This window comes from Pipistrellus kuhlii, unplaced genomic scaffold, assembly GCF_014108245.1.
Source record: "Pipistrellus kuhlii isolate mPipKuh1 unplaced genomic scaffold, mPipKuh1.p scaffold_m20_p_73, whole genome shotgun sequence".
NCBI classification, from domain to species: Eukaryota; Metazoa; Chordata; class Mammalia; order Chiroptera; family Vespertilionidae; genus Pipistrellus; species Pipistrellus kuhlii.
This window is the reverse complement of record NW_023425577.1, coordinates 202,749-217,351: the sequence shown is the minus strand read 5'-3', so window position 1 is coordinate 217,351 and position 14,603 is coordinate 202,749. Positions and strand designations below refer to the sequence as shown.

At 50.7% G+C, this 14,603-nt stretch overlaps 1 protein-coding gene across 17 annotated transcripts in view; it reads right to left on the bottom strand.

The window, feature by feature from the left end:
- Positions 1 to 14,603, bottom strand: part of CACNA1A (calcium voltage-gated channel subunit alpha1 A) — a 316,764-nt gene that overhangs the window by 216,174 nt on the left and 85,987 nt on the right. For 16 of the 17 annotated variants that reach the window (XM_045576057.1, XM_045576056.1, XM_045576055.1 and 13 more), the window contains exon 3: positions 10,595 to 10,906. In XM_045576057.1, the coding sequence (XP_045432013.1) occupies positions 10,595 to 10,906 (312 nt within the window). Of the gene's footprint in view, positions 1 to 9,697; positions 10,167 to 10,594; positions 10,907 to 14,603 lie in introns of those variants that run through there. The other variant, XM_045576054.1, reaches the window with a different exon arrangement.

Sequence of the window (14,603 nt, the reverse complement as noted above, 5' to 3'; positions counted from 1 at the left end):
AGAGAGAGTCTGTTAGTGTGGTGTAGGAAGATGCTTAGGAGCATAGAAAAGGATTGCTGAGAGATGGGGAAAGAGCCTTGGAATCATGGAATTCTACTATACACCATCATCCTGTGATTGGGTTCCCTTGGTTTATACCTTGGAGCAATGATGTTTGAGGTGATCATCCAGGAAAATGGGTTAACAAGATACATGCCAAAGAATAACAGAAACCAAAGGAGTTCAGAATTTTGGGGGGGGGAAAGGCAGAATAACAATAATTTTGTAGCACCTATTGTGTGAAACACACTATGCCAAGCATTAAGTCAGAGAATCCCAAATATGGCCACCATAATAAGTTCACTCATCCCTCCTTCCCCTCATCTAGCCATCATTCCTTCCTTCCTTCCTTTCTTCCATCCATCCATCTATCCTATCCTTCTATTTTTCTTCCTTTATCCCTTCCTCCTATCCATCTATCCACTCTTCTATAAACACATATGGAGCTTACTAAGTTCCAAGCACTATTCTAAGAATAGCATATATTAACTCATTTAATTTTCCAAGATAAGTGCTGTTAGAATCCACTGGATAGACTAGGAAACTGAGGAACAGAACACTTATGTGAGTTGCCCAAGGTCACACAGCTGGTGACTAGAAGAGTTGGGATTTGAACCCTAGCCACCTGGCTCCAGAGTCCATGCTCTCAACTCGGCCATGTGGCTCCTCATAAACTAGTGGGTCTACACCACAGGTTGGCTTTCAGAAAACAAGCAGGAATAGGGATTGTCTGGCTGACCTAGCCCTTAAGAGAGCATGATGAATAGAATGTGAATGCCTTCGCCAGTGCCTGTCAGATGGCTGGTGTTCCATAAATGCTGATGAATCTCAGCTGATTTTAACTGAAGCTAGATTCCCAAGTACACAGACTAAAATTAACACCTTGTATTCATTCATCGAAAAATTATTTATTCATCACGGCAGCACTGTTCTTAATAGCAAAAAAATAAAATAAAATCTGGATATATCCCAAATGTCCACCATCCAGGAAAATGAATAAATTGTGGTATCATCACAAAGTGCAATATTATACAAAGAAAAATAAATGACTCAACAAAAGAGAAGAATCTTAGAAACATACTGTTGAGTGAAAAAAAGCAAGTACAAGTTCCAGAAGGCTAAAAAGCTCAGGAGCCAAGCAAGTTACATTTATAAGGCACGTGTGAGGAAGGAAGGAAGGAAGGAAGGAGGGAGGGAGGGAGGGAGGAAAGGAAGGAAGGAAGGAAGGAAGGAAGGAAGGAAGGGAGGAAGGAAGGAAGGAAGGAATTTCTTCCAACCAAGGAAGGAAATAAAACCTACACAACCCAAGGGAGAGTGAACACCTTTCAGAGAGTACAGTGGGGGAGGGGATGAGGAAAAGGTGGGGTCAGGAATTATAGGTGGGAGTTATTGGTCATGTTCTAAGCTTAGGGTTTCTCAGAATGCGCTCTCCAGACCAGGTGTGCCAGAACCATATGGGAACTTGCTAGAAATGCACATTCTCAGGCTCTATCCCAAACCTCCTGAATCAGAAACTCTGGAAATGAGGCCCAGCACCTGTTTAAAAGCCCACCAGGGGGTGCTGAACATGCCCCAGGATGAGAAATTTGCCCTAGAGCTGGTGGTGCTGACCCTGTGGGGCCGGGAACACCACTCTGAGGACCACCATTCTAATTTTAAAAAAATATATATTTTATTGATTTTTTTAAAGAGAGGAAGGGAGAGGGATAGAGAGTTAGAAACATGGATGAGAGAGAAACATTGATCAGCTGCCTCCTGCACACTCCCCACCGGGGATGTGCCCGCAACCAATGTACATGCCCTTGATCGGAATCGAACCCGGGACCTTTCAGTCCGCAGACCAGCGCTCTATCCACTGAGCCAAACCAGTCAGGGCACCCTTCTAATTTTTGACGTAGCTGGTCCACCAGTGTTTCCACACTCTAATAAAATAAGGGGGAAGGGAGGAGCTAAAGGAGTCAATATTGAGAGTGTGTTGTAAACCCAGAAGAGAATTCAAACAATAGGCTGTAACCTGAGGTGCATAAAAGCACAGGGTCAGAGGGGTGCACAATTATGTATTCAGCCCCTGCAGGTGCCAAGCACAGGGCCAGAGGGGTGACCACAACAAACCCAACCCTTCGCATCATGAAATCTAAAATCCATCTGCCTTGCTACTTTTTGCAGTGATAACACATGCCACCTGCTTTCTCTGCACAGTACCTTTTAACCTTTCCACAATTCCCTGGACATTGGACTGTGCCCATTTTATAGACTGTGAACTGGAGCTGAGATTTGCAGCGGAGCCCCTAGTTCCCAGGCCTTATATGCTGCACCTCCAGTCCCTACTCTGCTCCTGTCCTCCACGCGTGGTGCCATTGCTCAGAGAGCTGCATATCTATGTGGACTCCACACTGTGCCACAAACACTGCACAGCAGCAAATGAAGGTTTCCCCTCACTCCCCAGTCCCATTATTCTTAATAAAGGAAATAAGAAAGGTCAAGGTGATAAAAGAATATGGCTAACGATTATTGCTTGTCTCATTTTTTATTATTACAAGTATATTCCCAGTAGGACACGATCTTACTCATCTGGGGGAAATGGTGAACAACATAGACTGATGAACAAGAACAGACTCAGAGATAAGGAGTCAAGGGTCAGACTGTTGGACCTCAAAGGGAGGGTGGGGATAAAAGGGAGAGATCAACCAAAGGACTTGTGTGCATACATATGAGCCTAACCAGTGGTCAAGAACAATAGGGGGGTGGGGGCATGAGTCGGGGGGTGGGAGATTGGAATGGGGGGTTGAGGACAAATATGTGATACCTTAATCAATAAAGAAATTAATTTAAAAAAAAGAATATGGCATGTTCTGGGAGGCCAGAAGCCACATAACCCTTACCCCAGAGCAAGTTCTAGGTCACCCGCAATGTGTCTCATTTAAGAGAAATCTGTCAGCTTATTTTTGAGATCAGACCTAGGTCTCCTGCAAACACTGCTTGGATAAACTATAATACCTTAAAGTTGGTTTTATCATACACAAGGGCCTACAATGAGTACAGAAGTTCACAGTGTGCATTATTTACTGGCAAGGGGGGTGAAAAAGTTGAGTTTCTTTCATGGCTCCAGAGAGGGGTTATACCCTGGCTCATGAGGAGGGTGATTCAGGGAGAGAGGCTGCTGACTCTGAATTCCAGGTCCAACCTGAGCACTGAGCACCTTCAAGGAAGCCCCCAAGGATGTCCCCAGTTTGAACAGGAAGTAAAGTCATGTCTGACCCAAGAGAGATGACAACACTTGATCCAGACTTAACTCAGGCAATCTGCTTCAGAGCCAGGATCTCGTTTGAATCAGCTGCCTTAAGTGGGCATCCTCCAAACGCCGTCTTCATTCCGGTCAAAGGCCTTGGCTTTTTCAGAGGGAAAACATTAACCTATCTTCTCCTTCCCTGGGCCACGGAACCACCTCTTGCTCCCCTCCTCTTCATTAAGAACTCACTGCTAGGGTAACCAACATCCCAGTTTGCCTAGAACACTGGGGCTTCCTGAGGTGCTAAGACCGGGGCAGCCCTGGGCCAACGGGGACACCTGGTCACCCAGACAAGAACTCATTCCCGGTGGTTTTTGAAACCCAAGTTGCTGAGGCCAACCCCCTGATACTCTCCTCTGCAATGTCACCTGCCTTCTCTGGTCTTCCAAGAGAGAAAGGAGAGAGAGAAATTGGGGGAGGAGAGAGGGACCTAAGCTAACCCCAAAGCAGGGTTCTGTCGCTCATTCTTAGTGGTCACCTGGGGGAGCCACAACAGCTCTCCTCGGCCTGTGGTCTTTGTCCTGGGCGGGACTCTTGACAAGCTCAAAAGGAGATGAGTCTGTGGAGGGACATGGGGGGGTGGGGGGGGAAAGAAAGCTGAGTATATACTTTAAAACTCCGTCACCTAGTCACCCTCAGAGGGAGGGAGAGGGGAAAACAATTTTTGTCTTAGATCGAAGGGAATAGAAAAATGGGTCAAGCTTGCCAAAACCGGTTTGGCTCAGTGGATAGAGCATGGGCCTGCGGACTGAAAGGTCCCAGGTTTGATTCCGGTCAAGGGCATGTACCTTGGTTGCGGGCACATCCCAGTAGGGGGTGTGCAAGAGGCAGCTGATCGATGATTCTCTCTCATCGATGTTTCTAACTCTCTATTCCCTCTCTCTTCCTCTCTGTGAAAAATAAATTTTACATATATATATATATATATATATATATATATATATATATATATATATATTTTTTTTTTTTTTTTTTTTTTTTTTTTTTAATGGGTCAAGTGGGCATGATTTTTCCCTCTGGAAGCTCCCGAGGGGTGCTCTGAAGAGTTCCCCCCTCAGAGGACTCAAGTCAAAGTGGCCAGGTACAGGACTCTCTGCTCCCCCTCTACCCAGAGAGCTTCATTTCTCAAAAAGCCAGTTTCCCAACAAGAACATCAGGATAAAAGTAGTCTCGGATATTACAGCTCGTGTATTTTGGGGGCGTCCTCCATGCCGGACACTGTGCTGAGTGTTTACCATGTGTGATCCCACTGAAGCTCCTCAAGAGTTGTCCGAGGGAGATGCTATCAGAAGCAGCATTCTCATCACACACGAGGAAACTGAGTCATTCAAACAGGCTGACCCGGCGGCATCCGGAGCGCTTCCCCTCCTCTCTCTGCCGCCTTCCATGGCCCAGCCCAGTCCTTCCCAAAAAGCTGAGTCAGCATTCTCACAAGTGCCTTCACTATGGAGGCTCTGACCATCTCGGCACTGAGCCCACTTTCACGGTGGTGCCTTCCATCCTTGAGGAAGTGCACGTGTGCTTTCGACTTGGGGGGGTAACGGGAGTGCAGGAGCCACAAGCACTCAGCAGAATTCACCCCCAAAGGACGACTTCACTCACAGGGGCCGCTGCTCCCGAGCTTCTCAAGCGCTAAAATTTCAGAGACCTTCTCTGGTCTGAGAACCTCATGCACACCACTCCCCCAACACACAACTAAAACCCATCCCAAACCGAAAACATTGGCACCAGGGCGAATCAGAGCTCTATGATCTGGCCAACCGGGCAGAGAGGACTTTTTTCCCTCGCCAAATGTCTGTAGGGCGCAGAGGGACTGCAGGAGTGAATAGGAGGGCGGAGGGCCTGGCTCTCACAGCCTTGACTTCTTACTGCTGAGCAGCAGAACCAGTGCCCTCCACGCCAGACTCCCTTCTCTTCCTACATTTCAAACCAGTGCAGGCCCTTGGCTACCGATAACGTCCTCACGCTCCCTAGTCCTCTGATGGGCACTTAATGCTACCACTTCCAAGCGCTTTCTACACACCCACCATTCTTTATCCAAACCCCCGAGGTCACATGTGCCTTGGCATTTCGAGCTTGCTGCTTTTTAGAAGGATCACAAGGGTAGGAATGTTAACATGGCACAACCACTTTGCAAAAACAGTCTGGCGGTCTCTCACACAGTGAAACATACACTTACCGCACAGCCCAGCCTTCCTGCCCCGGGCTATTTATTTACCCGAGAGAAGCGAAAGACACGTAGGTTCCCGATGCTGCCTACGAAAACCCATCTGCCAGTATTTACAGCGGTTCTATTCATAACACCCGACCTGGAAGCATCCCAAATGCTCCTCAGCTGGGAAATGGACGAACAGACCCTGGTCCGCCCATCGCGTGGAATACTATGCAGCACCGAAAAGGAATGGGCTCCCAGTACCACAGCAACGTGAACAGATAGCAAAGGCTGCACAAAAGAAACCATACTCAGAGGGTATGCATGGCGGGATTCTGTTTATACAACCTCCTGGGGAAAGCAAAACTGTAAGGATAGAGAACAGATGAGTGCTCGCAAGGGGCTTTGGCAGTGGGGAGTTGGCTCAAAGGAGTATTAGATGGGTAATTTGGGGTGACAGACTGTTCCCTACCTTGACTTTGATGGTGGCTGCATGACTTGCATGTATTTGTCAAAACTCATAGGACTGTATGCTAAAAGGGGTGAATTTGCTAATATATCTCAACAAACCTGATTTTTAAGAAAAAGGGGGGAGAAAGGGGGGTAACAGGATGCACCTATGATATGACCTGGATACCCTAGGAGTCCCCCACAAACCAGCAGCTCTGGCGGCCCTTAGAAGTGTTTGGGAAGAGTAGAATCCCAGGCCCCACCCCAAACCTGCCGGACCAGGATGGAGAGGCACAGCAATGGACACATACCACTCGCAGTGGGGGCTGGCACAGTACCCCGTTATCAAGATTAGCTAGATAATTTCTTAACTCAATTTCTGTAGCGAAACACACCAACACGCGCACCCTGGGTGGGACACATTCAGACTGCACATTAAAACTTTAAACTCCGGCCAGTTCGAGGCAGGTTTTGCAGAGCAGGGAAGGCACCTTTGTAGAAAAAAAAAAAAAGAAAAAAAAAAAAAAAAAAAAAAAAAGAAAGAAAGAAAGAAAGAAAGAAAAAAGAAAAAAGCCACGCTAATTCTTACTTCCCAGAATTTGGCTCTTCTGAAAATGCCAGCCATGCTGATCTAGAAGGACCTAGGGCTCATACTATCCTGCCCTCTAGAGAAATATCTTCTACATGGGCTTTTCAGGATGGGCTCCGACTTCTCCCAGAGCTCCCTCTGCTTCTCAGTTATCTTTAAAGAGCCTTTCATTTAAAAAAAAAAAAATGCCGAAACCAATTTGGCTCAGTGGATAGAGCATCGGCCTGCGGAATGAAGGGTCCCAGGTTCGATTCCGGTCAGGGGCATGTACATTGGTTGCGGGCACATCCCTAGTAGGGGGTGTGCAGGAAGTAGCTGGTTGATGTCTCTCTCTCATCGATGTTTCTAGCTCTCTGTCCCTCTCCCTTCCTCTCTGTAAAAAAATCAATAAAATATATTAAATAATAATAATAAAAAAACCATGGGGGAATGCCAGCCGGCCAATGTCCACAGGTTACCTGATGTGGTGGGACTCTGGGCTTCCTGTTGGGATTCCCAAAAACACAGATGAGAAGCTGGAATCCACATGCGATTCAGGAGGCCGAGCGTGCAAACACACAGCCCTGGGTCCACAGTTCTTGCAATGGCCCAAATTCCCATACCCCGCTCCTCCGTGGGAGATCTGCTGGCATCAGCAGGACTGAGGGAAGATGACATTCACAGTGGTGCTTGGTGGCACATCAGAAGGAGCGAGTGGCATTGAGTGGGGGCCCTAGGAAGGTTGACAGATGCAACTTCTTGAGCTGACAGATTTGCGCTCCTTAGACGCTGTCATCAGAGCCTGTCACAGCCGTCTTTGGATCAGACTTCCAATCAACAAAAGCATGCAACCAAGGTGTGTGGTCAGGATGGCTTGCTGCCCGGCCTACTCCAAGAGCAAAAGGCAGTAGCCGTGTGAATCTGAACATCCATGCCTTCCATTTCAGTTTTCTTACTTAGGAAGACAAAAAATAAAACTCATGAGAATGCTTCATTCTCATTGCTGGCTTCAAGCTTGCACTGTTGGGGTGTGTGTGGGTGTGTGCACAGAGAGTAAGAAGTCACAATGGCCAGGTGCCTGTAAGCATGGGGAAATCAAGGCTGCACCCTCCACCAGCGTGCCACGCTGAGAAGTAACCCTTTTAGGCCCAGGACCCATACAGCCAAGTTCACGGAACTTGCACTCTCACTCTTCCTCCAAGAACAGTGAGGAAGCTGCTTTCCGGACTCAACTACAACCCTTGGTCAATGCTGTTTCCAAAAACACACGTGTCAGAGAATGGCGGGCCAAGTCCACTCCGAGGCCCAGGCCCAAGCGAAATGCAACCACATTCCCAACAGCACAATCTAGAAACTACCCCAGGGGCCCTCAAAATAAATACTTCTGTTAGAGTCACACGATAAGATACCACACAGCGATGAGAAGGAACTGCCTAGAACTACTCACCACAACATGGATGAAATCTTGTTGCACTAAAGAAGCCAGAGTCAAAATAACAGCCTGTGACTCCCGTTTACAGGAGGTTCAAAGAAGCAAAACGAGTCATTTGCAGTTAGATCAGGGTAGCAGCTACCCTTGTTGGGGAATGACTGGGAGGGGGCATGAGGGAGGTACTGGGAGGTGGAAGGGGACTGGTCACATCCTCTTTCTTGACCTGGGTGCCGGCTGCATGCTTGCTCTCACTGTGCGAGCACTTGTAAGCTGGGCTCAGCTTGGGCACTTTCCTGTACATACATCAGACTTCATTCTAAAAGTTCAGAATAAGTACGTAAACACTTTCTTAAAGGGCAGCAGTATTTGGATTCAGGAGTCAACATTTCGCCCTGACACACTGACTCCTCGGCGTCCCCACCTCCTTGACTGGCCTGAATTCCCGGACCCAGGCCCCCAGCTCTCTGGCCTCACCCTTCTCATCCTCCGGGAGAAAGCTCAGTCCTGGGTGACCTGCTCGGTGACAGACTGGGGGATGGAGAGCTCTCCCTTCTAGGGTGAGGCTGTATAATGTGCTTGCTGCCTCAGGCCAGAGAGAGAACCAAAATTGTCTGCAGAGAGCAAAATGCACAAACTCATCACAAAGCTACCAAGAGCCAGGAAGCCAAAAGAAAAACACACACAAAAAACCCAAGTACCCACCAACACTCCCTAAGTCACCTGCCCCCCTCCCCTGAGCAATCCCCCGCCTCCCCAGCAGCCCTCTCCGCAGGATTCAGGCCGGACCGGGGTGAACTAAGGACACATTAGACTTCCACCTCCTTCCTTTCATCTTAGAAGATGCCAAATCCATGATCTAGAAGGCAATCTAAAGCCATTTTCAACTTGGAAACCTGTCAGGCCAGTGAATTCCTCCTGGACACCAACCCCCCCTCACCACCCCCCAGAGTTAGCTAAGCAGTGCACACATTGACACCTTGCCATCCCCCAAGCTCCCACCAGTCCTCCAGGGGCTGGGAGGAGGCAGGCAGAGTGATCACAAGACCTCTGAGAGGCTGGAACTTCACAGGCAGAGAGACCTGGCTTCTGCTTTGGGCACCCACGGTGGTGAGGGGGTACACCCCTCCCGATGGGCCCCAGCTGGAACTCTTTCATGTTCGCCACCTTCACAGTACACTGTTCACACACTCCGAAACCTCGGTGACCATGTAAGCACCCAGAAGCCAAAAGCCTGGCTCAATCCTGAGTCCCACTGAAAGCGAATCCATTCACCACTGTGCTTCCCCAAGTAACCAACGCAGGACCACCCTAAGGCCCAGCCCCGTCGGGCATGGAAGTCGAAACCACAGGCCAAATGGATGGGGGGTTCACTGCCAAGTCTCAGGGAGGACCCAGGCGGCCCAGTTCATTTTCACACGGAGAGCAGCCGGTTGGAACCTTGCCAAGAAGTGGCACCTTTGGGCATGACGCGGTGGCCAGTCAGCCTGGGGAGCAGGGTGCATCCCCTCCCCGCCCCCCCCCACTTTGGAATCTGGGTCATGCTTAGATAACTGCTAGAAAGCCCGACTAATTACCCATCCCTGCCTGCCTACATCTCAACAGATGTTAAGCCCTCCTTAAGGTTTATTTCAAGCAGGCACAGATTTAAAGAAACACAGGGCACCTGCATTTTGGTAGCATCCGAATAGAGAGGAAAACGGGGTCTCCACCTTTCTCTGCATCTTTGGGTTTAAAAAAAAAAAAGAAAGAAAAGAAAAAGGCGTTTACCTGCCTGAGATGTCCACATGGGTGCGGATTCTCTCCTGGTGTCCCCTCGCGGCTCCCAATAGTGGGAGAAGCCGAATCCAGCCCGGGGCCTGGCACGGCCCTGCAGGCAGGACCCAACATTTTCCTCCTGCCCTAGCTTTCCTGAGAGAACTAGCCCATCGTGGGTCTTCCAGGTCAGGCCCCAGAGGAGGCCACTGGGATGTTGGCTAACACCCCGAAAGGGGAAAGGAAATGGGAGATGAAGTGCCCTCCACCTGTCCAGGCGAGTGGCCCACTCAGGCCAGCGCTGGCCCCTCGGTGTGCAGGCCACATGGTCTCCTCGCTCCTGGCCCTGGAAACCTCTAAGTACCCCCAAGAGTGCGGGCCCCCACCGGGGGAAGGCCAGGCCGGTGGAGAGGCCGGAGAGCTGGAACTGGGCTCTGGCTCTGTGGCAGCCGCAGATGCTGGTGAGGGGAGACTAAGGATGCCCGGCGGGTGGCCCCATGGCTCCCCATGGCTCCCCATGGCTCCCCATGGCTCTCCGGCCCTGGCCAGCGCGCCCAGGCCGTGGCTCCAGCTCATGGGGGAGAACCTGACCCCTTCGGAACTGGCTCTCAAGGCCCCACCAAGGCCCCTGCTGGACCCCAGGGCCCAGCCCTCCTTCTGGAACGGGTTCTCGGAAGAAATCCGCTCCCCGGGTCCCCCCCCCCCCCTAACCCCAAGCCTCCACCGTAGCTCAACCCCGCTCGGGGTGGAGAGACTCGGCACACGCCTCCCCGGTGCCCCCTCTGCCAGCCCCTGGAAGACCCCCCCGCCTCCCATCAACCCCCGGGTCTCCCTCCCCGCCTGGCAGAGGGGAAGCGGAGGGAGGGGGGGAGGCGCCGCCGCCGCCGCGGGCTCCGTCCGGGCAAAGGATATGGCCATTCGGTGATCTTTTTGGCGTATTTCCTCACCACGTTGTCCTCGCTGAAGAGGAACAGGGAGCGGTTGACCGTGAGGCAGTTCTGCCGGACGGGGATGGGGTTGTAGAGGGCCATGGTCCGCGCTCGCTGCGCCATGGACTGCTTGTACATCCTTTGCGCCCCGGGCTGCCCGCCCTGCCGGCTGCCCCCGGCTCCTCGCCCGCCGCCGCCGCCGCCGCTGCCGCCGGCGCCCGCGACCACCCCGGCGGCGGCCCCGGCGCCTCCTCCCCCGTAGCGGGCCGGCATCTCGTCTCCGAAGCGGGCCATTCTGCAAAGAGCAAAGGGCTCCGGGTTACGCCGCTGCGGCGGGCGATGCGGAGGACGCCGCCGCCGCCGATGCCGCCGCTGATGCTGCCGCTGCTGATGCTGATGCTGCCGCCGGGGCTGCGAGGACGGCGGCCGGGGCTGCGACTGCGGAGACGCTGCCCGGCCCAGCCCATCGGGCGGCGGCGGCTCCGCGGCGCCTCGGTGGGTCGGGGGCTCAGCAGGCGGCGGGCCGGCCCCGGCCGGGGAGAGCGGCTCGGGACATCTTCCTGGCTGACCCCGGGGAGGAGGGAGGGGCGGGAGGAGGGGGCGGGGGCGGGGCGCGGGGGCCGGGAGGGGGGAGGGGAGAGGGAAGCGAGGCAAAAATAACCGAGCAAGGAATCCAGGCAATCCCCAGGCCACCCACTCCGAGAGGGGAAAAAAAAGGAAGAAAAAGGCACTTAAAAACACAACCAACGCACACCCCCTGGAAGACACGGACGGCTGGCCAAGGACGCCCCCCGGGACGCGGTGGCGGCTTCAGATTCCTCCGGGGGACGGGTCAGGCTGGCATCTTGCAAAGGGAGCGCTCCCGGCCCATTTTTTTTTAAAAAATATTATTAGAAAAAAATAAAATAAAAACCAAGTCTTTACTGGGGAGAGGGCAGCCCTCCCCCCCCAAAAAAATTAAGAAATCGCCCTTTTTGTTTCGCTTGAGTTCCTAGACCTTAAAACTCTAAAAGATCCGTAGCTCAAAAATAAAAGTAAAGAAATATGAACGGGGGAAGGAGAGGAGGGAGGGGAGGGAAACGCTCGAGGCGGAGGCGGGAGGGGGGTTAAGGAGTCTTGAGGCCGCAGGGTCCAGGTGATTTTGTTTGTTTTTTTTTATCTTCCTGAATCAGCCCGCGGCCGCCTCTTCTGCTGAGTGTGAGTGCGTGTGCGCGCGGCGCTCCGCTCAACCGTGCCTCATCCTGGGGTTAAACTGCAGCAATGAAATCCTGAAAATTCCCAACAGGGGAAAAAGAGAGAGAGAGAGGTATGCGCCGTCGCTTAGCCACTCAATAGCTGCTCCCGGATGCTGCAATGCCTGGCGTTCCCTCCTCCCCCTCCAAAATCCTCCTCCTCCTCCTCCTCTAGGGTTTGCTAAAATAAGACTGGTACGAAGGGGTGGGTGAAGAGGAAGGAAAGGGGAAAATGGGCGCAAGGGTCTGAGCCACTGGGCAGCCAAGCTCCAAAGAGAAGCGATTGATGAGTTGAAAGCGAGCAAGACCCACCCAGAGCGTCGACACATGATGGCCCGCGACCAATCGCGGAGGCGCGAGGGGACCTGGCCCCGCGGAGTCAGCGGGGGAGAGAGGGGAGAGCCGGTGGAGGGGAGATTGGGGGGAAGTTGGGGCGCCAGGTTCCTTCTCCGGGGGAGGAGACCGTGCTTTCCTATGGGTTCCATCCACTTCAGTGGCAGACAACCGGACGCACCCAGCATCTTGCGGGGAGAAGGAGGGAGAAGGGGGGGGGGGGGGGAGAGGAAGGGGAAAGAGAAAGAACTTTAAAAAGAAGGGGTTTGGTGTGTAGTGGTGCAATTAGTCTATCTCTACATAAATGGTGGCCTGTTTAGCAAAAGACTGAATTTGAAAACTGGGTACTTCTGTCCAAGTTTCATATCATAGAGGCCTGGCAAGCTGGAATGAAAGATACACATGACTTAGAAGGTGTTGTGCTAAATGCAGTAAGTCAGACGGAGGAAGACAAATACCATATGATTTCACTTATATTTGGAATAAAAAAAAAAAACAATAAGCAAACAAAACAGAAACAAACTCACAGGTCAGAGACCATTTTGATGGTGGCCAGCTGGAAGGGGAGTTGAGGGGCTGGGGGAAAAGGGGGAAGGAATGAATGAAGAAGTACAAAATAGTCATGGGGATATAAAGTATGGCAGAGGGAATTCAGTGAATTATATTGTAATGACTATGTATAGTGTCACATGAGTAGGAGATTTATTGGAATGATCACTTAGTAAGTGGTATAATGACAAATCACTGGGTTGTACATGTGAAACTAATATAATATCAGCTGCAATTGTAAAATAAAAAGTATTTTTTAAAAGAGTCACCCATCTTTGCTGAAACCGGTTTGGCTGAGTGGATAGAGTAGGGGTGTCGAACTCAATCAGAGAAGGGGCCAAAATCTAAAATCCAGCCTAAATCGCAGGCCGAATGGTTTACTGAACAGTCATAAACTGTCATTGTGATGGAAACGCAGCGGAGTGCAGTGATGACAGCGCGGTGCGGGCCACATTGCAAGGCCTGGCGGGACGGATTTGGCCCGAGGGCCTTGTGTTTGACACATGTGGGATAGAGTGTCGGCTCTCAGACTGAAGGGTCCCGGGTTCGATTCCGGTCAAGGGCATGTACCTTGGTTGCGGGCACATCCCCAGTGGGGAGTGTGCAGGAGGCAGCTGATCGATGTTTCTCTCTCATCGATGTTTCTAACTTTCTATCCCTCTCCCTTCCTCTCTGTGGAAAATCAACAAAATACATTTTTTTTTAAAAGGGTCACCCCTCCTTTGAAAAGACCCCCAGTTGGCTGGATAGGGCCTCTGGATGTCACACTTCACATGATGTTCACTTCTCTCCAGAGCAACTGCCATTTATTTCCCATTTACTCCCTTTTATACTGTGAAGTTGAATAAACACAGAAAAATCCCTAAAGCATACATATACAGTTTAAAAAAAACTGCTGTGAAATGAATACTCATAAAACTAGCACTCAAGTCCAGAGGTAGAAACATTGCCAGCACCCCATAAAACACATCCCTTCGCCCCTCCTCTCCCAGCAGTAATCACTCTGCTGACTTTATGGTGTCAACAATCTAGCTTTTCTTTATACCGTTACCACCTTCCTGTGCACTCCTTAAACAACGCAGGGCTACTTTGCAACTTTTCTGTCCTGATTTCTAACAATTTGTCCCGAGTCCCTCGGCATTTTTAAAAAGTCCCTAGTTAGTATATATTCTGTGAGGGCTTGCTTCTTTGGCTCCATATGATGTCTTTAAGAGTCAACTGTTGTCACAAGTGGTTGTAATTGGTTCACTTCCACAGCTGTAGAGTATGCCATTGAAAGTACTCGCAGTCTGTTTATCCATTACCCCGTGGGTGGGCATTTGGGTTGTTTCCAATCGGGGCTCCTAAACACCCTTGCCTTCGGGTGCCTATGAGCATGCATCTCTGTAAGAATAGCCCTAGGCATGGGATTTCTGGGTCACAGGGTTTATCGAGCTGTCTTCCAAAGTAGATTGATCAAGACACCACTGAATTTTCGCAAAGCAATGTGTATACTGGAAGGCAGGGATAGGGGAAGTGAGGAGGGAAGTGGGGGAAGAAGGCAAGTATTTTTTCAAGCCTTAGCTAGTTGATCTCTAGTTAATGCACCACCTCTCCTCTGCATCAGTATTTGAATTCATTTGGGACATTCTGAAAAAAGTTGATGTATCTTTATATAAAGTCCCCATTCTGTGTCTGTGGATAAGCCTTTACGGGTTGCCTACAGCAGCTTCAAGATTTTCTAACTTGTCAAGGTATAAACAAAATGATAAGAAACCAAAAGCTATCAGAGCTGGAAGAAGATGGGGCGTGTAGAAGTTCCAACAAATATTCACAACATTTGTATCAGATGCTGCCTCAAAGACGCATGGCAGTTAACATGAAACAAAAAGTAATGCC